Source organism: Sphaerodactylus townsendi, linkage group LG06 (genome assembly GCF_021028975.2).
Source record: "Sphaerodactylus townsendi isolate TG3544 linkage group LG06, MPM_Stown_v2.3, whole genome shotgun sequence".
NCBI lineage: Eukaryota > Metazoa > Chordata > Lepidosauria > Squamata > Sphaerodactylidae > Sphaerodactylus > Sphaerodactylus townsendi.
In genome coordinates this window covers 29,320,853-29,346,592 of record NC_059430.1, presented here as the reverse complement: position 1 = coordinate 29,346,592, position 25,740 = coordinate 29,320,853, and the positions used below count along the sequence as shown (strand labels likewise).

General features: G+C 45.1%; 1 protein-coding gene across 2 annotated transcripts in view; it reads left to right on the top strand.

Annotated features, from left to right (window-relative positions):
• Positions 1 to 25,518, top strand: part of AGK (acylglycerol kinase) — a 51,171-nt gene extending 25,653 nt beyond the window's left edge. Inside the window, exons 6-16 of one of the 2 annotated variants that reach the window (XM_048501881.1) lie at positions 4,015 to 4,107; positions 4,305 to 4,337; positions 8,304 to 8,395; positions 10,636 to 10,705; positions 12,312 to 12,391; positions 14,147 to 14,204; positions 16,904 to 17,051; positions 17,551 to 17,648; positions 20,667 to 20,737; positions 23,196 to 23,280; positions 24,850 to 25,518. In XM_048501881.1, coding sequence (XP_048357838.1) covers positions 4,015 to 4,107; positions 4,305 to 4,337; positions 8,304 to 8,395; positions 10,636 to 10,705; positions 12,312 to 12,391; positions 14,147 to 14,204; positions 16,904 to 17,051; positions 17,551 to 17,648; positions 20,667 to 20,737; positions 23,196 to 23,280; positions 24,850 to 24,984 — 963 coding nt within the window. In that variant the 3' untranslated portion in view covers positions 24,985 to 25,518. Of the gene's footprint in view, positions 1 to 4,014; positions 4,108 to 4,304; positions 4,338 to 8,300; positions 8,396 to 10,635; positions 10,706 to 12,311; positions 12,392 to 14,146; positions 14,205 to 16,903; positions 17,052 to 17,550; positions 17,649 to 20,666; positions 20,738 to 23,195; positions 23,281 to 24,849 lie in introns of both variants that reach the window. The other variant, XM_048501880.1, reaches the window with a different exon arrangement.
• Positions 25,519 to 25,740: the final 222 nt, after the last annotated feature.

The window sequence follows — 25,740 nt, the reverse complement described above, 5'->3', positions numbered from 1 at the left end:
CACTTTTATAAGCTGGTTTTATGACTTTCCTTTTTCTTCCACAGCAAGGTGATTATGGGGATTGTAGGCTTCATTATGGTGCAAAACGCATGACCCCGAAGCATCAGCTGCTAATACATTTAAGCGGTCAGTGGAGATGCTCACGCTGCTTAGGAAAGTTTCGTTCTGATGCACGCTAGATCGTAAAATGCCACAGAGTGGTGGAGATTGATTAAGAGGAGCTTTGCACACTTTAATGGCTTCTTGGATAGGAAAAGGCTCCTGGACTGATGGAAAAAGAAGGGACATTAAAAAAAAGACGAGACAGAGGGAGAATACACTTGATTGAATTAGGCTGACTGAGATTACATTGTGTGAGCTGTCCAACATGCACCGGGGTGTCTGTCAGCAACATCGGATGCCCTGTTTGTCTTCTTGTAGGAAAGAAAACATTCAGCAGAGCTCTGAGCCCAGATAGGCGAGGCTGATAAGCACTTCCTGAAGAGTCAGGGATGCTTTCTGGATCTCCAGTCATCTTCGCACCTTGCTTCGGGGAAGGCAGAACCTTTTCATGGTTCCTTTAAGAAGAAGAAGAGGAGGAGGAGGAGGGGGAGGAGGAGGAGGAGGAGTTTGGATTTGTGCCCCACTTTTGTCAGCTGCAAGGAGTCTCAAAGCGGCTTACAAACGCCTTGCGTTCCTCTTGCCACAACAGGCACCATGTGGGGCAGGTGGGTCTGAGAGCGTTCAGGCAGAAGTGTGAGTAGGCTAAGGTCACCCAGGAGGCTTCATGTGGAGGAGTGGGGAATCAAACCCAGTTCTCCAGATTAGAGTCCACCTGCTCTTAACCACCTCACCACATCGGCTCTTCGAAAATGCTGGAAGATCATGGGACCAGAAAAGTTTTAAGGCCCGCTTGGTTTGAAGCTGGCAGCTGTTTCCTTTCTTATGCCTCAATTTCTCTGGCCTAATCTGTGAAGGATGAGGTGATGCCCATTGAGTATTGCATGGGATGCTGTACAGGAAACCCCAATCCCCCGCTGCCATGCTGCATCCTGTGTTACCCTGGTACACTTAACCTTCCAGGAATCACCTGTCGTTATAGACACAGTGATGGGGAGCCTGGCAGAGCTCCTGGCCTCGGTTCCTGTCTTCCAGCTTGGCGACTGGTCAGTCAGAAATGGCCCATTCAACTTCGCTCAATTAACATTGACCCTCAAAAATTGTCTAAAAAGTGCTGAATGTTCTGTCTGCTTCCTTTTGACTGGAGGGAGCTACGTTTGCCCTGAGAGGGAGTGTGGAACTTCCTATAGGACTTACAACGGCTGTGGTGGCTGTGGAAGCTTTTACAACCCTTGGAAGAATACCTACACCTAGAAAATGAATGGGAGCCCCTTCCTTGACAGCTGCAGAGCCATAGCCTTTCCCAGTCTGTCCGAGAGGTTATCACGTTAATCATTTGTGCGTGTCATGCAGTAAGCCACTTCGCCTCATTCATAGGAGGGAGACCATTGCAAATCTCTCCTTTAGGCCGAAGTGTAAATGGTTCTGTAGGTGGCGCTGTTCACTTTCAGTAGTGCTGAAATGAATGGCAGTGAAGGGTTTTCATCAAAACATATTGCTTTGAAGAGACTGTTTCTATATCCATTAGCCATAATTTTTTTCACCTGAAATTACTGTAGGTTTTATATTAGTCTCATTTAAGATTGTACCAGCTGCTTTGAATCTCTGTGCTACTTAAGCTGACCAACTTGCATTTGTAGGAGATTCTGTACCACTTAGATATTCTCTTGAACCCCACGACCAAGAGAAATGTGTCTTACTGTAATGCCTACTTCATGGGAAACGCTATAGGCTTTGGCTTCATACATACACAAGCATTTCTTCTTTCCGAACTGGTTTCCTGCACGTGCAGGGTCAGTTTTGTAACTGTCTCTTCCAAAGGTCATGATTTTGAGTGTCTTCTGAGGTAAGGTTCTTTGCTTGCAGGTCTTCATTGTTTGTGTCCATCCACCATTTTTTGGGTCTGCCACGTAGGCGGCATCCACCAGGTTCAAGGTGCAGGGCTGTCTTTGCTACGGATGTTTCCTCACCGCGCATGACGTGGCCATATCTCCTTAGCCATGCCTGCCTCATGTACTGGTCAATTGGTGTTATTTTAAGTCTTTGCCGTATGTCATCGTTCGGCACATGGTCGAACAGCATCAGGTTTAGTATCCATCATACCATCCTCATTTCCATGACATGAAGGGCTTGTTCACGTTTTCTTGTTGCTGTCCAGCATTCGGCTCCGGTCAGTGCTACTGGGTGAACAACTGTTTTGTAGATTTTGGCCTTGAGGTGTTCAGGCATTTTCTTGTCACACAACATACACAAGCATTTAATTATAGAAAATATAGCAGCACATTTCAAGCGTGCATATTAGCAGTATAGTGTTGAGCAATTGTATATTGTAAGACTGTCTGTGCTTGGCATGTACTGCTGTGTTTTGTATACTTAAATGCTTGTGTACATATGGAGCCAAAACCTTATAGCATTTCCCTTGAAGTGGGCATTACCGCAAGAGAGATTTGTCTTGGTCATGGAGTTCAATAGACCTTTTCAGTGGGACAGCAATCTAAACCTCACAGGGCAAAAGGCGCAACAACTGTATTAATTTTAGAACATTAAACATTACTCACAAAGCATTTGTCTATCCTGGGTAGATATATCACAGTATAAATACCACGCACATACATCAAAGGCTACCTTCTCTATTGTAATAGACACACATACACAACTCATACATAAACCAATCACAGCATTGGTCTCTTAGTTGAAAACAACTAACAGCCCCATTCAAACCCTGAGGCGGTGGGCCATGATGCTGATATGGCAGTGCCCCACCGCCTCCAAAAGGGCTTTTCAGTGTTGCAAGGATCAGGGAAAAGCCCTGAAGCCTCCCAACTGAAAAGCCCCACAGGGCTGAAAGGACATATACCACAGAAAGTGTGGTGTACGTCTGAGGGCTGTGCCCCCAGGAATGCCCTCCCCCCTCCCACAGTGGTGTCTGAGTGGGACGCCAGCACAGCCCCACCGCAGCCTGGACTTCCGGGCTCTGCAGTAGCAGAGTTGTGGGACAGGTGGCCGCTCGCATGCCTCCCCCTCCACCGAGGTATGTGCCCCCGGGAGGACAAACACCTGGTGCATAGCTGTGCCACTCCCACAAGCCCTCCTTCCCCCTTTTGGATGGGGCTATAAGAAATACTGTACACCTAAGAACAGTTGTATTGGCAATAATGCTTCCAAAAAGGAAAATATAAGATAACTGCTTAGTTAGTTTAACCACAACGTGGCAGCAGTGCTCCTCCAGAGAGTTCTTGGTTGTATATTTATATATTTATAATTATTGTGTTTTATCTTGATTATGAACTGTTGTGAACCTCCCCGAGTCCCAAAGGGGAGGGGTGATATGCACATTCAATAAATAATAGTGGTAATAATAATGCTTAATTATCTCAGTCACGGTTCATTTGGCAACACCTCTCCTCTGGTGAAAATCCACATTGGAGTGGAGTCCTTGATTTCATCCTTTAAAAGGGTGCTATATGCTATAACTATGCTGCTGCTATAGTTTTAAGATTTGTATTTTAACTGGGGTTATTCGATTTGTTTTATTATGGTTGTTCTTGTTTTGTTGTACACCGCCCTGAGCCCTTCGGGGGTAGGGCGGTTTATCAAATCGAAATAATAATAATAATAATAATAATAATAATAATAATAATAATAATAATAATAATAATAATAATAATAATAATAATAATAATTAAAAAATGGACCACCACTCTGGAATTCCCATTTGGGTTGTGTCAGTGGTCTGGCTGCAAAGATGAACAGCACCAGAAGGATGCTCACCTTTGTAAAGCATACTCCCAGAGCTCTTAGCACAAACGCTTCTCAACAAACTCGAGCTCGGAGCAATATCTTGTGCTTAAATTCTCTTGCTAACGAGACTGTTAGTACCTAACATCATGTTTCTGGGCTCCATTTATATTTCAGACAGATTATGAAGGGCAAGCCAAGAAACTGCTGGAGCTGATGGAAAACACAGACATGATCATCATTGCAGGAGGGGATGGGACTCTGCAGGAGGTACTGAAAGGATGATGTTTATCTATTTGTCTTGTCTTGTCTCTACCCCTCCCCCCAAAAAAAACTTAGACTGTTTGCCATTTCATATCAGTAATCGGATGCAAAAGTGTTAAGTAGCACGAGCACGAGCTCTATTAAAACATGATTGCTTTAGGGGTGAATACTAGCTCAAGTATTCTGTTTGCTTTTTTTTCCAGGTAATAACTGGACTTCTCCGAAGGGCAGATGAGGTAAGGTTTTTTTCCTTCTGTTGGTTTTTAAACGGAAGATCATATCACTGAAAGCTCCTCTATAGCCAAAAAAAAAAAAATCCCTTCTCGTAGCAAAACTGCTGGGAAAACGGCTCTAATCGGGTTTTTTGTTCGTAGGGAATTTTTGCATTTCTATCCTGCCATTCTCCACAGTGAGGGGATCCAAAGCAGCTTACATTGTTCTCCTATCCTCCATTTTATGCTCACGACAACCCTATGAGGGAGGTTACACTGAGAGCTTTTGGACTGGTCCACATCTCCCGGCAAGCTACCATGATAGAGCCTTATGAAGGAACTTACCGTCATGTGAACTCTCAAGCAAAGTCTGCAGTGGTACAGATGCAAGTTTATCTCCTCAGTGAGAAAGTAGGCCTTTGCCATGGAAACTGCTTCTTGTTCTAGTTTCAAAGGGTAGCTGTTTTGGTCTGTAGCTAGATTCAGTTCCGGTAGTACCTTGAAGGAACCAAGACTTTTTTTTTGTTACAAGTTTTCGAGAGTCAAAGGTGTCTGATGAAAGGAGCTTTAACTCTCAAAAACTTAAACCCAAAAAACCTTGTTGGTCTCTAGGGAGCTGCTGAACTCAAATCGAGCTGCTTCCTGTTCTGATTTTTGAGAATTCATAATGCATATTCCATAGGGCATCTAAATGCAAAAGGCCTGTGGGCAGCCATGCCATAGTTGTTCATCCAGCTCTGCCAAACAAATAATATAAACCTTTTCGCCCTCAGCATTGACATAGGCATAAAATGGTACCCGTTTTGGCTTCGTTCACATTCCCTCTCTTAAGCAAACTTCAGGTTTTAATAGATGCTCAGCCAGAGATGGGTTCATCGAGTATACAAGGGCTGCTTGTTGAACAGAACTGTATTGCAAAATGCCTTATCAGGAACTGGCAACAAAAAAAGGCAATTTAATGATTCATTCGAAGATCTAAGGAGTCTGTTAGTGGTTAGAATTGTGCTTTGCTGTGTGAAATGACTTCTCCTTCCTGTGGCAAGACAAAATTGTGTTTCAGCATCAGTGTAAAGAAATAGCATTTCAGTCTGACCATTTTAAGCCTTCAAAACCTCTGCAGTTGAAAGGAAGCTGGGAAAAAGAATAACATGCTGTGACAGCGTCGCAATTGAATGGAGACCATTCTGCGGGCTCCCGTGTGGGCCCCCGCCTCACCCCCCACGCAGAAACTTTGGACTGAACTGGAAAGGAAAAAGTGCTGTCGTTGTTTGCTGCCTGACCCATTCAGTTCAGTCCTTGCTTTATTTGAATTGATTGTTATTCTTGTCTGTACCTGGGTAACCCCAGCAACAGAGTTGCCGGCATCCTTCCGTTTCTCTCGCTCAAGGTCCATGGCAGGGGTCTTTGGATAGCAGCGGTAGGTCAGCTACACTGAAAAATGTGTTACCTTTGCTTCTGATAAGGCCAGCTTCTTGATTTTGATCACACACACCAGCCAAGAAACAATCAAGGGGCACTTCAATGAGCAAGGAACAAAGCCGTCCAAGAGGGCACCCGAGAGCTCTACGCCAGGTGACTCCTGAAACATGTCAAGCTATGTGCAAAATTCTTTTGGGAAAATACAACCCTTGATGGGGAAAACAACAAGAAGCTTCACCATTCTCTATTCCAGCTGCTTCTAGCTGGATACTGATGAAAATAGGGAGTTCTTTTTTTTTTAGTCCATGTGCTACTTCTGCACGAACCTCATGGCAGGCTTGAACCGCAAGCAACCATTTATCATTGCTGGCCTCTGGACACCTTCTAGCTACCAGGCTGAGGGAAGCCTGCAGAGAACCAGCTACTTCAGTGCAGATCTGTGGATTCTTTAGCACTCTGTACCTGATTGTCTTCATGCCCTTCTGCTCTTGGGCTGCAGCGTTGCATTAGGACCAGTGGAAGGAAAGTCCTGGACTCGAACCCTTTCTCTTTTCTTCCCCTTCTCCTTCCAATGTGAGCATCATGTCTGTTGATCCCAGCCTTTGGTTTCCATGACACTGCATTGGTAGCTGAGGAGACGGATATATATTTTATTGTCCAGTCAGCTCAATTTTGTTTGGGAACCACCATGATCAAATTCTCCGTTTTTGGGTCTGTTGCAGGGCAGTCTGCAGTTGCCCCCACCCGTCTATTCGGCATGTTACGTTCCTTCTGCATGTGAAAACCCAGGACCAAAAATGATACTACGTTGGTGACGTACCACCAGCATTTGGACATGTGACTTATAGTAAACCTTGGTCTACCCAGGTCAATATTGCCTGCTCAGGCTGGCAGCAACTCTCCATGGTCTCAGACAGGCACCTTTCACATCACCTGTTGCCTGATCCTTTTAACTAGAGAGTTCACTGGTTGAGCATGGAACCCTTTGCGTGCAAAGCAGGTGCTCTGTTATTGAGGCACGGACCCTCCCTAAAGCAGGAGCAGCAGTGGAGGTTAAGAGCAGGTGCACTCTAATCAGGAGAACCGGGTTTGATTCTCCGCTCTGCCACTTGAGCTGTGGAGGCTTGTCTGGGAAACTAGGTTAGCCTGTGCACTCCAACACATGCCAGCTTGGTGACCTTGGGCGAGTCACAGATCTTAGCCCCACCCACTTCACAGGGTGTTTGTTGTGGCCGGGGGTGGGGGGGGTGGGAGGGAAAGGAGATTGTAAGCCCCTTTGTAGTCTCCTTGCAGGAGAGAAGGGGGGAGGGATTATAAATCTAAACTTTTCTTCTTGTTAACTCCTTTGACAGAGTACAGTTACTGAAGGAACTGATGTATTCCCACAGATCAGTTGGTATTTGTATGTTTATAGGGTCCAACAGAGAGCCAGTGTTGTATAATGGTTAGAGTGCCAGAATAGAATCTGGGAGACCCAGTTTTTGAATCCCAGCTCTGCCATGGAATCTTACTGGGTGACCTTGGGCCTGTCGCACACAGTCAGCCTAACCTACCCCACAAGGTTATTGTTAGGATAAAAATGGAGGAGAGGAGAACATACATTGCTTTGGGTCCCCGTTGTGGAAGAAAGGTGGGTTATAAACAAAGTAATTAAATGATAAACAAAAGGTTACGTGTCATGCACTTATGGGGGCAAAAGAAAAAGTGTGATAAGGAAGGTAGGCTATGCATGATAAATCAAATTAAATGAGCAAAAGTGATAAAAAAAACTACAGAGAATTGGATTTGCTTGGCTGGACTGTAGTCTGAAGAATATCAGGGTGTTATGGTTATGAAATCATTAAGAGTGATTTGCTGACACACTTTGAGGAGTCTTTTGGTGGATATAAGAGCTCCAGCAAGATGGCCTCTACTGGGCCCTGGTAGGGGGAACAATTCAGGCAATGATTTCCAGCCAACGACTTGCGATTGATGGCATCTCCAGCAAAATACGGTGCTGTGGTTCAGATGTTCAGATCTCCTTGAACCTGTTCCCCTGATTCTGAGGCTTGTTGCAGAGGCAAAGATTAAAACACAGTAAAAAAAATGGTTGTTTAAAAAATGGTTATTTAATAGGTGCCTAATAACTGTTTACCAGAATATTTTTTAAAAAACGTGCTTGTTGCCTCGTAACGGAAGGGTGCTTAGAATTATTTATTCCTGCCTTGTGCGCTTTTTACTTGGAGATAGATTCAGGCTGAGTGCAGATACGCTGTGGACGACTCCTGTCATTTGGAAAATGGCAGGCCGTGGACAGAATCCATACATTGCTTGGAGAATGCGTGCCAGCCTCCGTGCATGTAACAATGAACCTAATGACTACAGAAGGCTGCTTTGTGGCCACTTGGCACATTAGCCAGAGAGTCTGATGTTCCGAGTCATTATTCATTATGACTTCTGAGAAAGTGCCTGTCCCTGCGTGCCAAAGAGGGCCCTGCGGGAGGGGTGATCTCAGGCACAGCTGTGCTCTGCGGAAAAAAGGAGGCCTCGTTCTGCTGAAGCAATTTTTTTTTCTGTATTCCTTTCCAGAAGGCTTTCAGTAAGATTCCAATAGGATTCATTCCCCTTGGGAAGACCAGCACCTTAAGTCACACCCTTTACCCTGAGAGTGAAAACCAAGTCCAGTAAGTTTGAGTGCCTTTCTAGAAGCCGTGTGAGCAGCTTAGCAGCATGCTGTGTCAATGTAGTGTTGGACTAGGATCTGGAAGAGCCAGGTTCTAATCCCCTTTCTGCCGTGTAATCGTGGTGGGTCTCAGGCCAGTTGCCCACTCAGCCTAACCTGCCTTGCAAGGCTGTTGTGTAGGAAAACCATGTAAGCTGCTTAGGAGGAAAGCAGAGTAGAAATGAAATAGCTCAGAGGCCCCCAGCCCTTTTGAACCTGTGGGCTCATGTGAAATTCTGACAGGGCACAGTGGGCACAGCAACAGAATGGCTGCCGTAAAATGACTGCTGCAGGAGGTGGAGCCAACCACAAAATGATTGCCACAGCTTAACTTCAGTAACATAGGGTAGGTTCTTGTGCTGTGGTGGCAGCTGCCCTGGACAGTGAGGGGAGAGGTTTTGCAGCCTGAGTGTCGAACAGATGCATGTTTCTCAAAAAGACAGGTGCTGCATGCATGTATGTTAAGAGCTGTCAAGTCGCTTCTGCCTCATGGCGGCCCTATGAATCAATGTCCTCCAAAATGTCCTGTCGTTAACAGCCTGGCTGTGGTCTTCCTAACTGAGGGTTGAGGCCTCCTTGATTGGGCCAGTCTGTCTCATATTGGGTCTTCCTCTTTTCCTGCTGCCTTCAACCTTTCCTGGCATAATTGCCTTTTCCGGAGACTGTTCTCATCATTATGTGACCAAAGTATGACAGCATCAGTTTAGACATTTAAGCTTCTAGGAATAGTTCAGACTTGATTTGATCTCACCTCCCTCCTTTTTTAAAAAAAAAAAGTGTTCCAGGGTATCCATAGCACTCTCTTCCATCACTGGAGCAGCAGTGGTGTAGCGGTTAAGAGCAGGTGTACTCTAATCTGGTGGAACCGGGTTTGATTCCCCGTTCTGCCGCTTGAGCTGTGGTGGCTTATCCGGGAAATTCAGATTAGCCTGTGCATTCCCACACACACCAGCTGGGTGACCTTGGGTTAGTCAGAGTTCTTCTGAGCTCTCTCAGCCCCACCTACCTCACAGGGTATTTGTTGTGAGGGGGGAAGGGAAACGAGATTGTAAGCCCATTTGAGTCTCCTACAGGAGAGAAAGGTGGGATATAAATCCAACTCTTCTTCTTCTTCAAATTTCAAAGGACTGCTAAAATAAGGGTTGTTCTTTATAAGCTAGCTGTGTCAAGATGGTCAATATTAGACCAGTTCATCTCAAGAGCAGTAGTCATCTGTCTGATTTCCAAATGAGAGATGTGCTGATGCCTGTCATCACTTCTTGGACCACACAGCCACCAGCTGAGTCCAAGGCCAATCTGCAAGATGCTAGCGCTGCCACTGGGACCTGGCTTGCCCCAAGCATATCTAACAACGTGGTGTAGTGGTTAAGAGCAGGTGGATACTAATCGGGAGAACCGGATTTGATTCCCCACTCCTCCACCTGAGTGGCAGAGGCTTATCTGGTGAACCAGATGTGTTTTTGCACTCCTACATTCCTGCTGGGTGTCCTTGGGCTAGTCACAGTTCTTCGGAACTCTCTCAGCCCCACCTACCTCACAAGGTGTCTGTTGTGGGGAGAGGAAGGGAAAGGAGCATGTAAGCCACCTTGAGTCTCCTTACAGGAGAGAAAGATGGGGTATAAATCCAAACTCTTCTTCTTCTAACTCTCCTACTGCCACCACCCTGTATTGGTCTTTTGCAGCCTGAATAACCCAGAGAAGCTGAAACATGTCAGGCTGTAATCTAAGCAGGCCACAGTTAGTACTCGGATGGGAGGCCACCAAAGAAGACCGAGGCTGCTGTGCCGAGTGAAGCAATGGCAAACCAATTCTGCTGATCTCTTGCCTTGAATACCCCACAAAGGAGATCCTTAGAAGTTGACAGCACTTGACAGCACTTTATTATTCTTATATTGGTATTTACATTTCTTACCTCACAAGTACAGGGTGAATTACCGTAGAAGTTTTGAACCCAAACCAAGGTGCATGTATGTGTGTGTATAAGTTTGTGTGATGCATGTGTATGGTGTTTTCCCACTCACTCTGGGCAAGGGGCCAGGTCAACCCAGTGCTGTCATTGCTTGTTGCAAAGTCTCAAGTGGGGCTCTTTCCCAGCCCAGCTGCCTGAATGCCTGTTACCTGGCAAGACCGGTGTTTGAACACAGGACCTTCTGTGCATGAGTTATGTGCTCTGCGACTGAGCTGTGTGTTTCTCTTTCTCAGACACATCACTGATGCCACACTGTCAATTTTGAGAGGAGAGACGATTCCAGTCGATGTACTACAAATCAAGGTAGCATGGTGTAATGGTTAAGTATGCCTTATTCCATAAGGGCAGTGTCTTGGAGTTCAGACTCCAACAAACTTCTCCCTTCTTGTATTTCATAGACTCCAACTTGAGTGCAGCTCAGCAAACCCTGAACTGGTCCACTGTATTAAAATATCAAGGTAGCATGGTGTAATTGTTGAGAGCAGGTGAACTCTAATCTGGAAAACTGGGTTTGATTCCCCACTCCTGCACATGAATGGCAGACTCTTATCTGATGAACCAGATTTGTTTCTCCACTCCTGACCTTGAGCTAGTCACAGTTCTCTCTCAGAACACTCTAAGCCCCACCAACCTCACCAGGTGTCTGTTGTGGGGAGAGGAAGGGAAAGGAGTTTGTAAGTCCCTTTTGAGTCTCCTTACAGAAGAGAAAGGGGAGGGGTATAAATCCATTTTTTTCTTCTTCTTAGTTATTCCTTTTTTCTACGTGGGGGGCATTTTTGCACTTATGCCATTGTGGTTGCACCTCCCGTCCACCTCTACAGAAGCCACGGCTCTCAAAAATAAATCTTGAAAGCACCCCTGGTCCAGGGCCAAGGAAGTGAGGGCAAAACACTGTTATATCATTATCTATTTTAATGGAAGTGCATCTCGTTGGGTGGTGAGTTTAGTGGCAATCAAAACAAAAGAAGTTGCTACCCATCCACAGTATTGGAACTTCTGCTAGGGGTTATGCCTGCCTTTTGGTCTCTTTGCATGTGTTAGGCGTGGCTCTAATACTTTGCTCTCAAAAGTCCTATTGGACCCCAGAGATCTCGGCTCATCTTCTTCCCCCTGCAAGTAGCCATTCTTTGAGTGAAATCAGAAACATACCGGGGGGAAAAAGCCTGACTCTTTCATCTTTGTGTTAAAACTTCCTTTCCTTTTCAAGTTTTATATAGTGCAGTGATGGCGAACCGTTTCGAGACCGAGTCCCCAAATTGCAACCCAAAACCCATTTATTTATGGCAAAGTGCCAACGCGGCAATTTAACCTGAATAACCCCCTTGAGCAGGGTCCAGCCTGCTGTAGCCTCCAGCAAGTTCCACATGCGCCGCTCTGCGCCTCTCTATAATCTCTCCCACCCCCCACCCCCCCCGGGCAGCAGCCACCTGGAGCACAGGCACCAGGCCCACCAGCCGAGTCCTCCCTGCTCGCTGAGGTGCACGCACATCAAGTCCAGCGGCCCAGGCCAGCCTAGATGTGTGTGTGGGGGGGATTCTCCCCCCCCCCCATGGTGAACTCTGTGTGCGCGTGTCCACAGAGAGGGCTCTGAGTGCCACCTCTGGCACCCGTGCCATAGGTTCGCCACCACTGATATAGCGTGTGTTCCTCTGTTCTTGCTTTTTGACTATGGGCATCTGTATGCACTCACACATAAACACAGCCCGGGGCTGAAGAGGTACAAACAAGCCTCCTCGGTGAAGCATTAATCCTCTCTTTTTATTAGAGTCAGCCGGCATTTAGCGGTTGATGTTTTGTTCAGTTCCCTTTTAGGTCTGTTGTGACTGGAGTAATCAGAGGTTAGTATAATTAACAGGCTGCATGCAATAAAACGTTGCTTTTTTTGTTTTGTTTTGTTTTTCCTTTGCAGGGAAACAAAGACCAGCCTGTGTTTGCTGTAACGGGACTGAGATGGGGCTCTTACAGAGATGCAGGGGTGAAAGTCAGCAAGTAAAGGCGTTTAGTATTGCTTTGCTGCTTTGTGCTTTTTGCGCCTGTGTTGGCGCTTCTTATTCTCATCTGTCTCTATCTCAATCAATATCTTGTGGTTCCGCACTGTGGCAGGGTTAGCATGAGACACTTTCTAAAGTCTGGAAGGAGTTGGCTCATAATACAGAAACCAGCGGGTATGCTTTATTCCATAATGGCAGTGTCTTGGAGTTCAGACTCCAACAAACTTCTTCTCCCTTCTTGGGTTTCATAGGCTCCAACTTGAGTGCAGCTCAGTAAACCCTGAACTGGTCCACTGTATTAAAATGTCCTCCTTGAGGCACTACAGAGTAGATCTGGAGTCCCCAACTTTAGTGCCCATGAGTACCGTGGCACCTTTCCAGCTGCTCACTAAATGCTTTTAGGAACTGGGAGGGATTAGGTGGGGTCTTTGCCCAGCAGGACTTCTGCCTGTGTGGACTAAAAGGTATCTGTTAAACAGAGCTTCTGCCTGAAATGTTGAACAGTTATTATTAGAGTTATACATAACCTTGATTCCTGCCATTTTGTGGTTAGGAGCAGCAGTGGCATAGGAGGTTAAGAGCTCATGTATCTAATCTGGAGGAACCGGGTTTGATTCCCAGCTCTGCCACCTGAGCTGTGGAGGCTTATCTGGGGAATTCAGATTAGCCTGTGCACTCCCACACATGCCAGCTGGGTAACCTTGGGCTAGTCACAGCTTCTCGGAGCTCTCTCAGCCCCACCCGCCTCACAGGGTGTTTGTTGTGAGGGAGCAAGGGCAAGGAGATTGTAAACCCCTTTGAGTCTCCTGCAGGAGAGAAAGGAGGGATATAAATCCAAACTCCTCCTCCTCCTCCTCCTCCTCCTCCTCCTCCTCCTCTTCTTCTTCTTCTTCTTCTTCTTCTTCTTCTTCTTCTTCTCTCGCCACAGCCATTTTGTGATTGGTTTCACCTACTGCGGCTGCCATTTTGTGGGTTGTGCTGGCTGCCCTTTGTCAGAATTCTAAAGGTGCTTGCAGGTTCACGAAGTTTGGAGAACCTAATGCATTTTCTTTTCCACCTAAGGTGACCCAAGGCACAGAAAGTTACTGAGAGTCTGGATTAGTTGTCTGGTCCATGTGTACTTTGCATGGAGGCCAGTTGAAAGGGATTTAGCCTTTGGAGAGTGTTGCCATCTCCTGTCTGCATCCCTACCAGATTCTACTGGCAGTGATGTGGAAGTAAACCGCATGAGGATGGGGGGAGATCCGGTCCCTAACACAGCAAACAATAAAAACCATTAAAAGAAAGTGTATAAACACATGGGAAGGTCAGTGAGAATCAGTAAGGGAACACCTAACAAAACAATAAAAAAAGTCTTCACCTCCTGGTAGCAGCACACTAAGATAGAAGAGAACAGACTAATCTTCCATAATTTTGGTGCCGCAACCAAGAAGTCCCTGTTTTGGGTCATCTCACATAACCAGGACATCTGAAACAGGGCCTCCAGAATGACCATTATGGTCAAATAAACTCATATAGAAATAAGGTTGTCATACTCTATATGTTACATACGTTGCAAAATGTTTCCACCATAACACTTTTAATGTTGGCTTTGTAATGTATGCAATATCTGTGGGAGGCACTTTCAGAGGAAGAACTTCCCAATACTCTCCCCTACTCCCAGTTCAAAGGTGAGGCTGCGAGAAAAAGCTTTGGTAGAAATTGCATCAGATATTTATATGGGGTTCTGTTGTTCTTCTTCCAACTTTTCCAGGTATTGGTACCTTGGACCTCTGAAAACTAAAGCAGCCCACTTTTTCAACACGTTACAGGTAAAAGTTCCTCACAGTGTCCGTTACTTTGATGTAGTAGTGATGAGAGGAAGATAAAATGCCATGTATCCCAACCGTGTGTAGCATAGATCAGTTGCAGAATGCAATATTGAGCCTGCATAAGGTTCCAGGTTTGGCCCTCAGCATTTCCAGCAAATAGTATTGTCTTACCTTGGAAGTCCACTCCCAGTCTGCAGAGACGGTTGTGGGCTACAGGGACCAGTGGTCTGCCTCGGCGCAAGACCATTTCATGTGTTTCTGTCCCATTTAACCTGCTCTGCAGTTTGTGTTATTTGCCGAAGGAAGGGCAGCTACAACCTGTTCAAAACTGCCCCTCAGATCCAGGCTGATTTGAAGCCCATTGAATGCCGAGTGTCAATTGACAGTCAGGTAGCAGAAACAGTGCCGCTTTCACGAGCATTGTCCTGGAAGGCAGCTGAAATAGTGCTATCATGCCGGAAGCTGCTAGAACATCGCAGAAGGGCGAAGAGATGCTGCGGGAGCGACCTGTCAGAAGCAACTCGGCTGCCTTCCTCCAGAGCAGCACTCTCTTGTGGTTTTGTTATGCTAATCCTTGCGCCCTGAGATTTATTCAATTGACGTAAGCGGCACCTATAAATAGAGCCTACAGGACTGTTGATAATCTGCCTCTCGCAGTCAGCCTGCCTCCTGTCACAAAATGAGCAGAAAGGTTAATTGCTCTAGTTTTAAAGTTCTCAAGTACTGAAGGGTTTGACATATGTTAAAGGGGCCTTTTTTTTTACCCCATTCACACCTCTCCCCTGATTCCCAAACAGATAATATACTATGTAATCTTCTGAAATGCTGCATCATCAGTCATGTTTACAGATTAGACTAGCAAGTCCAAAGCCTCCTGCTGGTGGCCGCAACTTGCATGAGATGTTTTGGGGGGAGAATATCAAGCTTGGTTCTGTCCTCCGGTGCTCTCCTTGCCCCTGTTCTCCCAACAACTGAAAACATTAAAGGGATCTATGTTGTAAAATAGAGTAAATGGCTTATAGATCTGGTTATATCGGCAATTTTTTTAAAATCCTGCCTGACTTCTAAGGAGATAGTATTTTTAATTTTATCTGCATAACAACCCTTCTGAGCAAGTGTTGGAGACAGAGGAACTGGCCCACTATTGGTTGAATGGGGATTGGACCCTTGAATTCATCCTAGTCCAACACTTCAACCCCTAAGCAACACTCCCTTTCTGTTTGCATCAGCTACAGTGGCTAATCATTGTTTAAAACAGTGGTCAGTGGTTCTCAACCTGTGGGTCGGGACCCCTTTGGGGATCGAACGACCCTTTCACAGAGGTTGCCTAAGACTCTCTGCATCAGTGTTCTCCATCTGTAAGATGGATAAATGTTAGGGTTGGGGGTCACCACAACATGAGGAACTGTATTAAAGGGTTGCGGCATTAGGAAGGTTTAGAACCACTGGTTTAAAAGGTAAAGATGCAAGCATCGTGTCATTACATCACAATGCTTACTAGGAAGACTTTGTTTACAGAGTGACTTGACATTGGCCTTCCCCAGATTTGCATTTTACCCCCAGCTGCTGATTTTACTGACCTCGGAAGGATGGAAGGCCGAGTCAACCTGCAAACAATTTCCATCGAGATGGAACTCAGATTCTGAGCAGAGATCAGACTGCAGTACTGCAGCTTACCAGTCTGCCCCACAGGGCTCCTAGTTATTATTTAGAAATGTGTGATTGCAGTATTTATATTTACAGAAATGGGGAATTTATATGCTGCTTCGCCAGAAACTTTTGGGACGAGTTTTTCCTTAACAGGGTCCTGAGTTCCACAGGAGAGCTCTGCAAAGTTAGGCTACGGAAAGGCTGATGATACGTCCTTTTTACTGATCAACCTTCCTCCATCTGCTATTGACACAGGAGGTGTTGGTAACTCTTGTGACCTTCCCTGAAACCTTTGCTGTTTCACATCTAGCATCCTGTGGCTGGGTTACCACATGGTGCACTAGATGCCATGTTTCATTGTGATCACAGTGATTCAAAGGGCCAAGGTAGACATTTGGTAGGTCTAGGAAGCCCAGTTGCTGCTGGAGAGCTACAAAGTCCCAGGCCCACTTGCAGGAAAGAAGTGGGGTTATTGTCAACCATTCCCTCCCCCTCTCCTCAGCAGTTTTCTCCTTCCATGAGGTTCCCTGACATGTTCTTTGCTGCATGATGAGGAAGGGATAAGAGCTAGGAGGGGAAACTTTGCCATTATGGAAAAGTTAACCCCTCCTTTTGTTTGTTTGTGTGTTTGTTAGTTAGTTAGTTAGTTAGTTAGTTAGTTAGTTAGTTAGTTAGTTAGTTAGTTAGTTAGTTAGTTAGTTAGTTAGTTAGTTAGTTAGTTAGTTAATGGGTTTTGTATACTGTCCTACCGCCAAAGGGCTCTGGGCGGTGCACAACAGAACTTTACAATACATACAGCAAACCCATTAAATTGAAACACAGAGGTCAATGCAATAAATAAAGTGGCATCCAACAATAAAACCCATATTAAAACCCTCCCAGAAGGTTTTAATATTAAAAACCTCCCTGGAAGTCGTGACCTCTGCCTTGCAGGTGTTTGGTGGCAGCCAAGATTCTGAGACCCACATCTGCTGCTTAAGGTCCAAGCTGAGTCCTTAGAAGCACTGTCAAATGGCTATTTTGCATTCTTTTCCTGGTCAAACATCAAGGGGTGGCCTCTGAAGCATCCAGCCTCCCTCACCTATTTGGGCCCAACTCCACGGCCTCCAGAGGAGCCAGAGCAGAAGACTGGGAGACCACCTTTATATATCAGACTTTACAAGAGGCTTGCTCAATACTGGGCACCAGCTCCAAAAGGTAAGCAGATATGCAGAGATTCTTTTTTTTTAAAAAAAAAAAAGCCAGGTAGAAGAGCATTTTCTCCCCACTGCACCTGTGTTACGTGATCTTGAGAGATCTTCCAGATACCTGGAGTTACTCTGTTTTGTGGCTATGAATGGCCCTCACTAGCCCAGCCTTATCAGATCTCAGAAGCTAAGCAGGGTCAGCCCTGGTATTTGGATGGGAGACCATAAGGAAGTCCAGGATTGCTACACAGAGGCAGGCAACGGCAAACCTATTCAGTTTGTCTCTCGTCTTAGAAACCTTCTGGGGTCACCATAACTCAGCTGTGACTTGACGGCACTGTGCCCCACCCATCTTCCTTGCTTCCTCATATCCCTGAGCATTGAAAGTGGTCGAAATGAAGCATTGTGTGATAGCTAAAAAGGGAATGATCTTGACCTTTGCTAGCATTAACGCAATATTACCTTGCATTCACTTTCTGCTTAATGGTATCTTCCCTTTTGGATCGCAGAAATACCCAAGGAGGTGACCCCCGAGGCCTGGCAAGAAACAGAGGTGTCTGCCATTGAATTGTCCATCACCACTCAAAACAGACACCTTGACTTGAAAGTAAGATTACTGACATATAAGCATCCTAGACTTCCCTTCCCATTCAGAAATACTGCTACTTTTAAGAACTTTTCTTCAGCTGTTTTGGATGGAAGGGGGGTTAACCTTTGGGCCTGGAAGAAATATCTTCCTTTGGGTGAGGCTTCATTCAGTCATTCATTCATTCAGTCATTCATTCAGTCATTCATTCAGTCATTCATTTATTTATTTATTTATTTATTTATTTTATTAGGCTTTTATACCGCCCCATCCCCGAAGGGCTCTGGGCGGTGCACAGCATATAAAATACAATATAAAATGACAACATATAAAAGCAGCGATAAAAATTTCCAATTCTTATTCCAAATTTAAAAGCTCAAAAATTTAAATTTAAGTGTAAGGTGGCGTCCAGCAATCCAATAACATAAAGTCCCTCCCTCCCCACGGAAAAGGGAGGCATGGCGAGTCTCATTAGATGGTTAATGGCCCAGGTGTTAAGGGCCGGAGGGGGGGGGGCACCATTAGCGGCTGGTTCCTCCAAAGGGTTCTCCCGGGCGAACAGCTCCATCTTACAGGCCCCTGGGGCGTCTCAAGAACTCCCCTGTCCCCGCAGGGCCCGGACAGCTGGTGGGAGAGCGTTTTCAACTTAATATCTGTGACCTTGAATGAAAATGGCAGCTGTTAATGGGTGTGCTTCCCTGTAAAATTCACCGAGTGCCACTTGCAGGCATCCCAGGATGGGCCACAGTAAAAAAAATTAAAAAGACACACTTGCTGTTCATACTTGATGGGCGTGTTTTGTCCTCAGGTACCTGCATCTTCTGCTCCTTAAGTGCAGAATTAAGCTTCCTGAAATGCTTTTATTTTATTTCTTTCCTAGTTCTTATGGAAATATTCTTGAAAAGTGTGTGGAGACTGATGCATATTGAATGCCAAAGGGAATGGCTAAATGGAATGGCTAAATGAAATGGCTCCTGTCTGGTGTCATGTTGGTGAGGGAGCAAGCTTGTTTTCTGCTGCTCCAGAGACTAGGACCAGGAGTCATGGGTTCAAGGTGAAGGAAAAGAGATTCCACCTGAACATCAGGAAAAACTTCCTGACAGTAAGAGCTGTTCGACAGTGGAATACACTGCCTTGGAATGTGGGGGAGTCTGGAGGTTTTTAAAGAGAGACTCGATGGCTGTCTGTCAGGAGTGCTTTGATTGTGTGTTCCTGCATTGCAGGGGGTTGGACTTGATGGCCCTTGGGGTCTCTTCCAACTCTATGATTCTACGGTGGAAGGGGCTTTGGTGTCTCACATAGATCTTTTTCCTTTCCCTAGCCAGTTAAAAGAAACTCTCTCAGCCACATTCTGCACTAGTTCTAACATTTGGAGTTTTTGGTGGGCATCCCCTCTTAGAACATGCTAATCATCTATTCTAGACTTCCCTGTGTGTAATCTTGGGCAGACTGTCCTCTTTTGCCAAATTCATTTGTGCTTCTGCAGCTGTAAGCCTGCCTGTAAAACTTCTTTAGCCCTGTACCCCGTCACTACTAATTTGGTGGTCTTTAACTTAAAAGGCTGAGAGACGTAAACAAAAGATGTAGGTAGCTGCTTCGGTTCACTGCAAAATCCAAAAAGCAAAATCCTTGTATGTATTCTCTATCAAGATCAACCAAATGACATGAAAGAGTATAAAGGGTTTGGATTTCAGGCTTGGTGTTTGAAACCCAAAAAACATGGAGGTGGGAGGGAGAAAAAGATTTTCTGGGCCATGGCCTTAATGCCATTCATGATGTATAGAAGGCTGTTCTGCCCCTGAGAAGTATGAGGGTGCTATTCCAGCATCCAGTTTCCTTTCAGAGGGAGGGATGGAAGGCTAGGAAAAAAATACACACACATAGGAGATGGAAGTTGAAGGTTGCCTGAGTGAGGGTATAGAAAGAAATGGGGTATTTTCTCAACAAGGGAGAAGACAATTTCATGTTTAGCTTTGCTTGGTAGTGTATCAGAGTGATTTAACTGTACATCTGGAAGACAGTGGAGCTGTTAAGCTTGTCTGTAGTTATGAGCAGGCATGGTGACTTCAAGCTTTGAAGGGAATTTACCACCTGTATATAAATATTTTATCATTTCATTAAGCTTCTTCTGTAATCTCTGCGCTCTTCAGACTCAGTACAAAAGTTACCTCACAGCGGCAGCCCAAAATGTTTACACTTGCTGCCCTAAAAACATCCTATAACTGAGGAGAAGGTTTATATCTCCACATCAAGCGGGTTCCCCAGATTCTCCGAGGGTCAGTGTGGATCCCCTCAGTTTCAAGAATGGGCCTGTCAACCACCTTTCTCAAAATACCATGGGTGAAATTTGATATTGATACTAGCCAGATACCTTCACCCACTGAAGACAGCTGAGCAGTCTGTTGAAGAAGCAAAGAGGTTTTAAGATTGTGGCCTGAGCACGCTTTCTCTCTCCCCCCCCCCCCCCCCCATCTAGCCTGATGAAGAGTTCCAGATAATTCAAAATTTTGTATGCTGTGTTATCTTGGTTGTTTTCAGTCAGAGGTATTTCATGGATTTTGAAACATGTAAAAAACTTTTCTTTGATATATTTTGTTTTCTTCAAAATTAGTATATTAGTTAAGGTTTTTAATGAAAATATGCTTTTTTCCCTTCAGAATTAATTGTATTCTTGCTTGTGAGGACTTTGCTGTGGTTCATAAAGAGCTGCTGTCCTTTGATGGCTTTCACTATGGATGGGAGTGTAAAAAGGCAGCATAAACGTTACTGCATTTTTTAAAAAGTCTTCAGAGTCTGTCTTTGGTGTGTGTATACATGAGAATGTGCTTTGTGTACAGATTTTAACATGACAGTCTGTAAAGCACTGTTCTCTTCATAGCTCTCTTGCCAATAATATTCTTTTCCCTTAACAATGAGAGAAACTGATTTTTTTGTTGTTGTTTAGAGGCACAAGATAGGACATGTAAATATTCCTTTGAAAGGCAAATGAGATGATATGGATGGAAGTACTGATTTATCTCTTTCTAAAATTCATTTTAGCGCACTGAAGACTTCATGAATATTTGCATTGAACCAGATACAATCAGTAAGGGAGACTACATAAAAAGAGGGTGAGTGTGGAGACTTATTATTCCTTATCATAGTTCTAACAGGCCTAGGCAAATTTTATTTGACTCTGAGGAGCTGACTCAAACATTTAGGAGTTAGACTCATTTTTTAAACTTTTTTCCCCGTCTTTCCTTGTTTATTTTAATTGAACATGTAGTGGTTAATAAACCAACATAGTCCGGAGTTAGTAGGTTGGCATTATAACATTTATTAAAATAATGCTGTGGGTTAATAGAAACAACCAAGAACCAAAGAATTGCTATGTAAAAACCCAACTAAAACCCAAACATGTCTAATGTATGTATTTAATCCAGTAGCTAACTAAAAGCTCAAGTGGTGGAGACCAAAGAGAACACTGACCATTTATCCCATTTTATTTTCTGTTTCATCCTTTCCTCCAAAGAACTCAGGTTGCTTATATGGATTCCTGGGTAAGGAGGTCCAGCTGTAGGTTTTAACTGGAGATGCTAGGGTTTGAACCTGGGACCATCCACATTCAAAACAGAGGGTGTTCATAAGAACATAAGAACATAAGAACAAGCCAGCTGGATCAGACCAGAGTCCATCTAGTCCAGCTCTCTGCTACTCGCAGTGGCCCACCAGGTGCCTTTGGGAGTTCACATGTAGGATGTGAAAGCAATGGCCTTCTGCGGCTGTTGCTCCCGAGCACCTGGACTGTTAAGGCATTTGCAATCTCAGATCAAAGAGGATCAAGATTGGTAGCCATATATTGACTTCTCCTCCATAAATCTGTCCAAGCCCCTTTTAAAGCTATCCAGGTTAGTGGCCATCACCACCTCCTGTGGCAGCATATTCCAAACACCAATCACACGTTGCGTGAAGAAGTGTTTCCTTTTATTTGTCCTAATTCTTCCCCCCAGCATTTTCAATGAATGCCCCCTGGTTCTAAAGAGCGCCCTGGTTCTAGTATTGTGAGAAAGAGAGAAAAATTTCTCTCTGTCAACATTTTCTACCCCATGCATAATTTTATAGACTTCAATCATATCCCCCCTCAGACGTCTCCTCTCCAAACTAAAGAGTCCCAAACGCTGCAGCCTTTCCTCATAAGGAAGGTGCTCCAGTCCCTCAATCATCCTCGTTGCCCTTCTCTGCACTTTTTCTATCTCTTCAATATCCTTTTTGAGATGTGGTGACCAGAACTGAACACAGTACTCCAAGTGTGGTCGCACCACGGCTTTATATAAGGGCATGCCAATCTTTGCAGTTTTATTATCAATTCCTTTCCTGATTATCCCCAGGTTCCACTGAGCCACAGGCCTTTGCCCACTGAGCCAACCTTAGTTTGGACTTACCCTCAGACAAGAGCCTGGGCAAGTTGCAAACATTTGCAGTGCAACCCCATGCAGGGAAATCAGTAGGCTTAGGTTGGAGTAACTCTGCATTGTCAGGCTATTTTCTTCTCGGCAGAATAATGAGCATAAGATCTTTGCCTCCCAGAATGGGAGAGGGGATGGCTTGAAAGTAAGTTGCATTGATCTTAGCAAAACAGACTTCCAAACAAGCATGCTTAGCATTAATTATTAAGGCTGTTAAAAGTGTTAAAAGAACGAGTTAGCTCAAAGGAACTTGTAATCCATATCAATTTAGGCTGAGTTAGTTTCCCAGTCCAAGTCAAATCCTTGAATCTGTCCTGGTTCCTCCACATTGCACTTGATCTATATCTTTCTCTTCTCATTTGTCCACTTGATCCTTTAGCAGAGATCAAACATCTGTACTTTGCAGTCCAGTTTGGGCTGTTTGGGGTACGGCTAACAATAGCGTAATTGCATGCGTTTCCAGCATTATTTTGCTTTCATACACATCCAAACCATTGTAAACTCTAGACTGTAGATAATATAGGTTTGATAGTGGCTAGTAATGCTGCTTATACTTGCTTCTTTCCACTGCTCCAGGTATCACTTTCCCATTTCCAAAGTCCCTTATGCTCTTGAGCATCTGTTTCAGTTTGGGGCTAGTTCCTGGGTTACCTCTTCTACCTCTTCTACAGTAGAGGTTAATCTGTGAGAAAATGGCAGGTCTTGAAATATTTAGTTTTATTTATTGCGCAGTGCCCTAACCCTTCCCGCCTTTTTGAGGCATTCGACCAACATTTTTCCAACTGCTTAATCGTTTTGTAAGTTCTTAAAGCAGTTCCCTGCACCACTGTTGGACCTGGCCTCCCATTCAGGTAGGAGCAAGGATCCCTTCTAAAGATGCTCTTGGGCAGAGCCCTTAGGATGGGTTTATCAAGGATGTCACTAATCATGGCTTTCTGTTTGTGACTTGTCAAGGTGGGTCAGAGAGCAGCTTCCATTTCTCAGATTCCCCCGGAGTGGTAGTTGCCAGTTGACCTCAAATTGTTATTAAGGGAGAAGATGGAAAGTGATCCCTCAGCCTGGCTGGTGTAGGCTCTCGTGGTTCCTGTACACTCTTAACTCTTTGCCTCTGTGTTGTGAATAGAAGCCAAAAAATGCAGGACCCTCACTTATGTCCAGAAGGAAGCGAGTGTCTTCAGGCCAGCAGGTGTATCTTACAGCTTTCAGAGGTGAGAAGTAAAAAGTTGCCAAAAGTTTACCTTCCGTTTCTGACAGGTAATTAAGATTGATGCACACGGGGATGGGTTGGGTTTCCCGCTTTGGGAAGGAGAGCTGGTATTCCTGAGAAGCTTCTTTCAGTGTAAAGTGGCAGTCCTGTTTTATCTCCCCGGGACCCACGAACAGCCAGTGTTAGACGCTGGGAGTTAGACGCTGGGAACTCCTCACTCTCCTTGTTCATCCCCTCGCTTTCCCATAGAACTTGTTGGGTGACTTTGGGACAGTCATAGATTCTCAGCCAAACCTTCCTCACCAGGTTGTTGTGAGGGTAAAATGAGGGAGAATAACAAGCCACTTTGCGTCTCCACTGGGAGGAAGGTGGAGTATTAATGAAGTAAATAAGTAACTATAGTAACAGTAGATGGTAACTGTGGCAGAATTCCATCCCATATATCCTCTCCCAGGGGTATCCAACTCCTCCTGGGGGAGGCTTCTCTGTCTCTGTCTCTCTCTCTCTTTTAGGTAACTGCTGCCACCACCTGACCACTGTAGGAATTGTTCACTGGGCAGGGTCAGAATCCCCCAACCTTCTTTTCAACTCCGAGGCCTTGCCTCTGCGCCTCCCAGTTCCACAGTCCTGGGCACCACAGAGACAATTTACTGCCTGGTACACTCCTGGAGGAATAGCTTCTTGTCAATTGCCAGCCATCCCCCTCATACACCCTCTTTTTAAAATAGTGTGTCCAAGACTGTGGAGTCTGTGTGGTACAGAAGAGTGCTGCAAGCATCCAAAGTTTAAAAGTATTTATTAAAAAGAAAATGTTTACAAGCATAGTTTTAGCACAGCATCAGGTTGAGCAAGGGATCCCCCCCCCCAAAAAAAATAACAGAAACACAACTCTGTCTTCATTTGTATACATGCCCTATCAGACGTTAGACTATAAGGCAGGTTCTTGAGCTTAGGATGCTAGTATAGATCTGTACAGAGTCTCTGCTACTTGGAGGCTTTCTGCAACTCCCTGATACAGCATATGGTCAAAATGACTACCACCTCCAAACCTCAGATGAGAGCTCTGTCTCTCCTGAGAGACCATTGGGAAAAGGGAAAAGTGGTTCACGCAGAAAAATGCATGTAGCTGAATGAAGTCTTTGACAAGGTAGCATCTTGAAATAGACTCTGACTCTGTGTGACCATTGTTTCTTGGTTTCCCCTGGTATGTAACTATGTGGTAGGTGGGGGACAATTGCTCAAACCTTAGGCCAGAGGCGAACCGGGGGAAAATGGTGCCTGGAGTAACACCTGCTCAGGGCACCCCCTGCACCACTTACCTTAGCTGGTGGAGGAGGGCGGCAGCAGTTCCAAGCAGCCTGGCAGGGCCAGGCCAAGGGACATCCGGTGGGCCCACAGCAGCGTCCCAGTCCGGCACTCCCCACGTGATCTGATGGGTGGTGCCCGGGGTCAGTTGTCCCCCCCCCCCCCCCATGTCCCTCTGCCAGATACGTCACTGCCTTAGGCAACATGTCTGGGTTAGTTTTCCTGTTGTAACCAGTTACTTCAAATCCCGACTTTCTCTCTCCAGGATACGGAAGGCTCCTTGTCTATAGATAATGAGGAGTACGAAGTGATGCCTGTGGAAGTGAGGCTGTTACCCAGGAAGCTCCAGTTCTTCTGTGACTCCAGGAAAAAAGAACAAATGCTTCAAGATGCATCATAGCCAAAGCAGATGTCAGTTGTTATCACAAGTGATTTAAAAAAAATGGAAGTACTCACAACAACGCTAAGAAAAGCTCTTTCTGAAGCGATGAAAGCAGCTGAAGTCTGATTGTGCGTAACAAGTTATCAGGCTTCTAGGTTGTCTTATGGAAAATGATAAAAGGTAGAGAGTTCAGAGAGGACCCCAATGGAACGCAAGGCAAATGCATAAACGTTTCTTGAAGAATGGCTGTCCAGTACTGTGCAAGTGAGGGATGTTTTCAGTGAAAGTGCTAGTTGGACTTGTCATTGTCACAAAATACGTTTCTTTTGCTATTAAGACATTTGGAATAAATACACCCCGGTCTGTATGACATTCTGGAATCTGCACAGGTTCTTGATATTACATAGCATTGAGGCATAGTCTTGTGTAGACAGAGTGAAATACAAAGCTCTGTTATTGTGATAGACAGGCAGTTTGTCTAGCCTGCTGTTGCCTACTGTGCCTGGCTGTGCAGATACAGATGTCATGCTCCTGGAATGCTCAATAATGAAACTCTGTATTCAGTTGATTTCTTTATTATGAAACAGCATCAGGAATCAGCATTTAGACTTCCATTGCCAGAACTCAGCATAACCAGGAAAGCGCCCTCCTTTATACCCCACATTAGATAACACCACCCCCTAATTACCCATTTCCAAGAGAAGATGGCATCCCACAGTCTAAAAACAATGCAGCTTCCCTCAGGGTCAAAACAATGAACTATAGCAGCAGGTG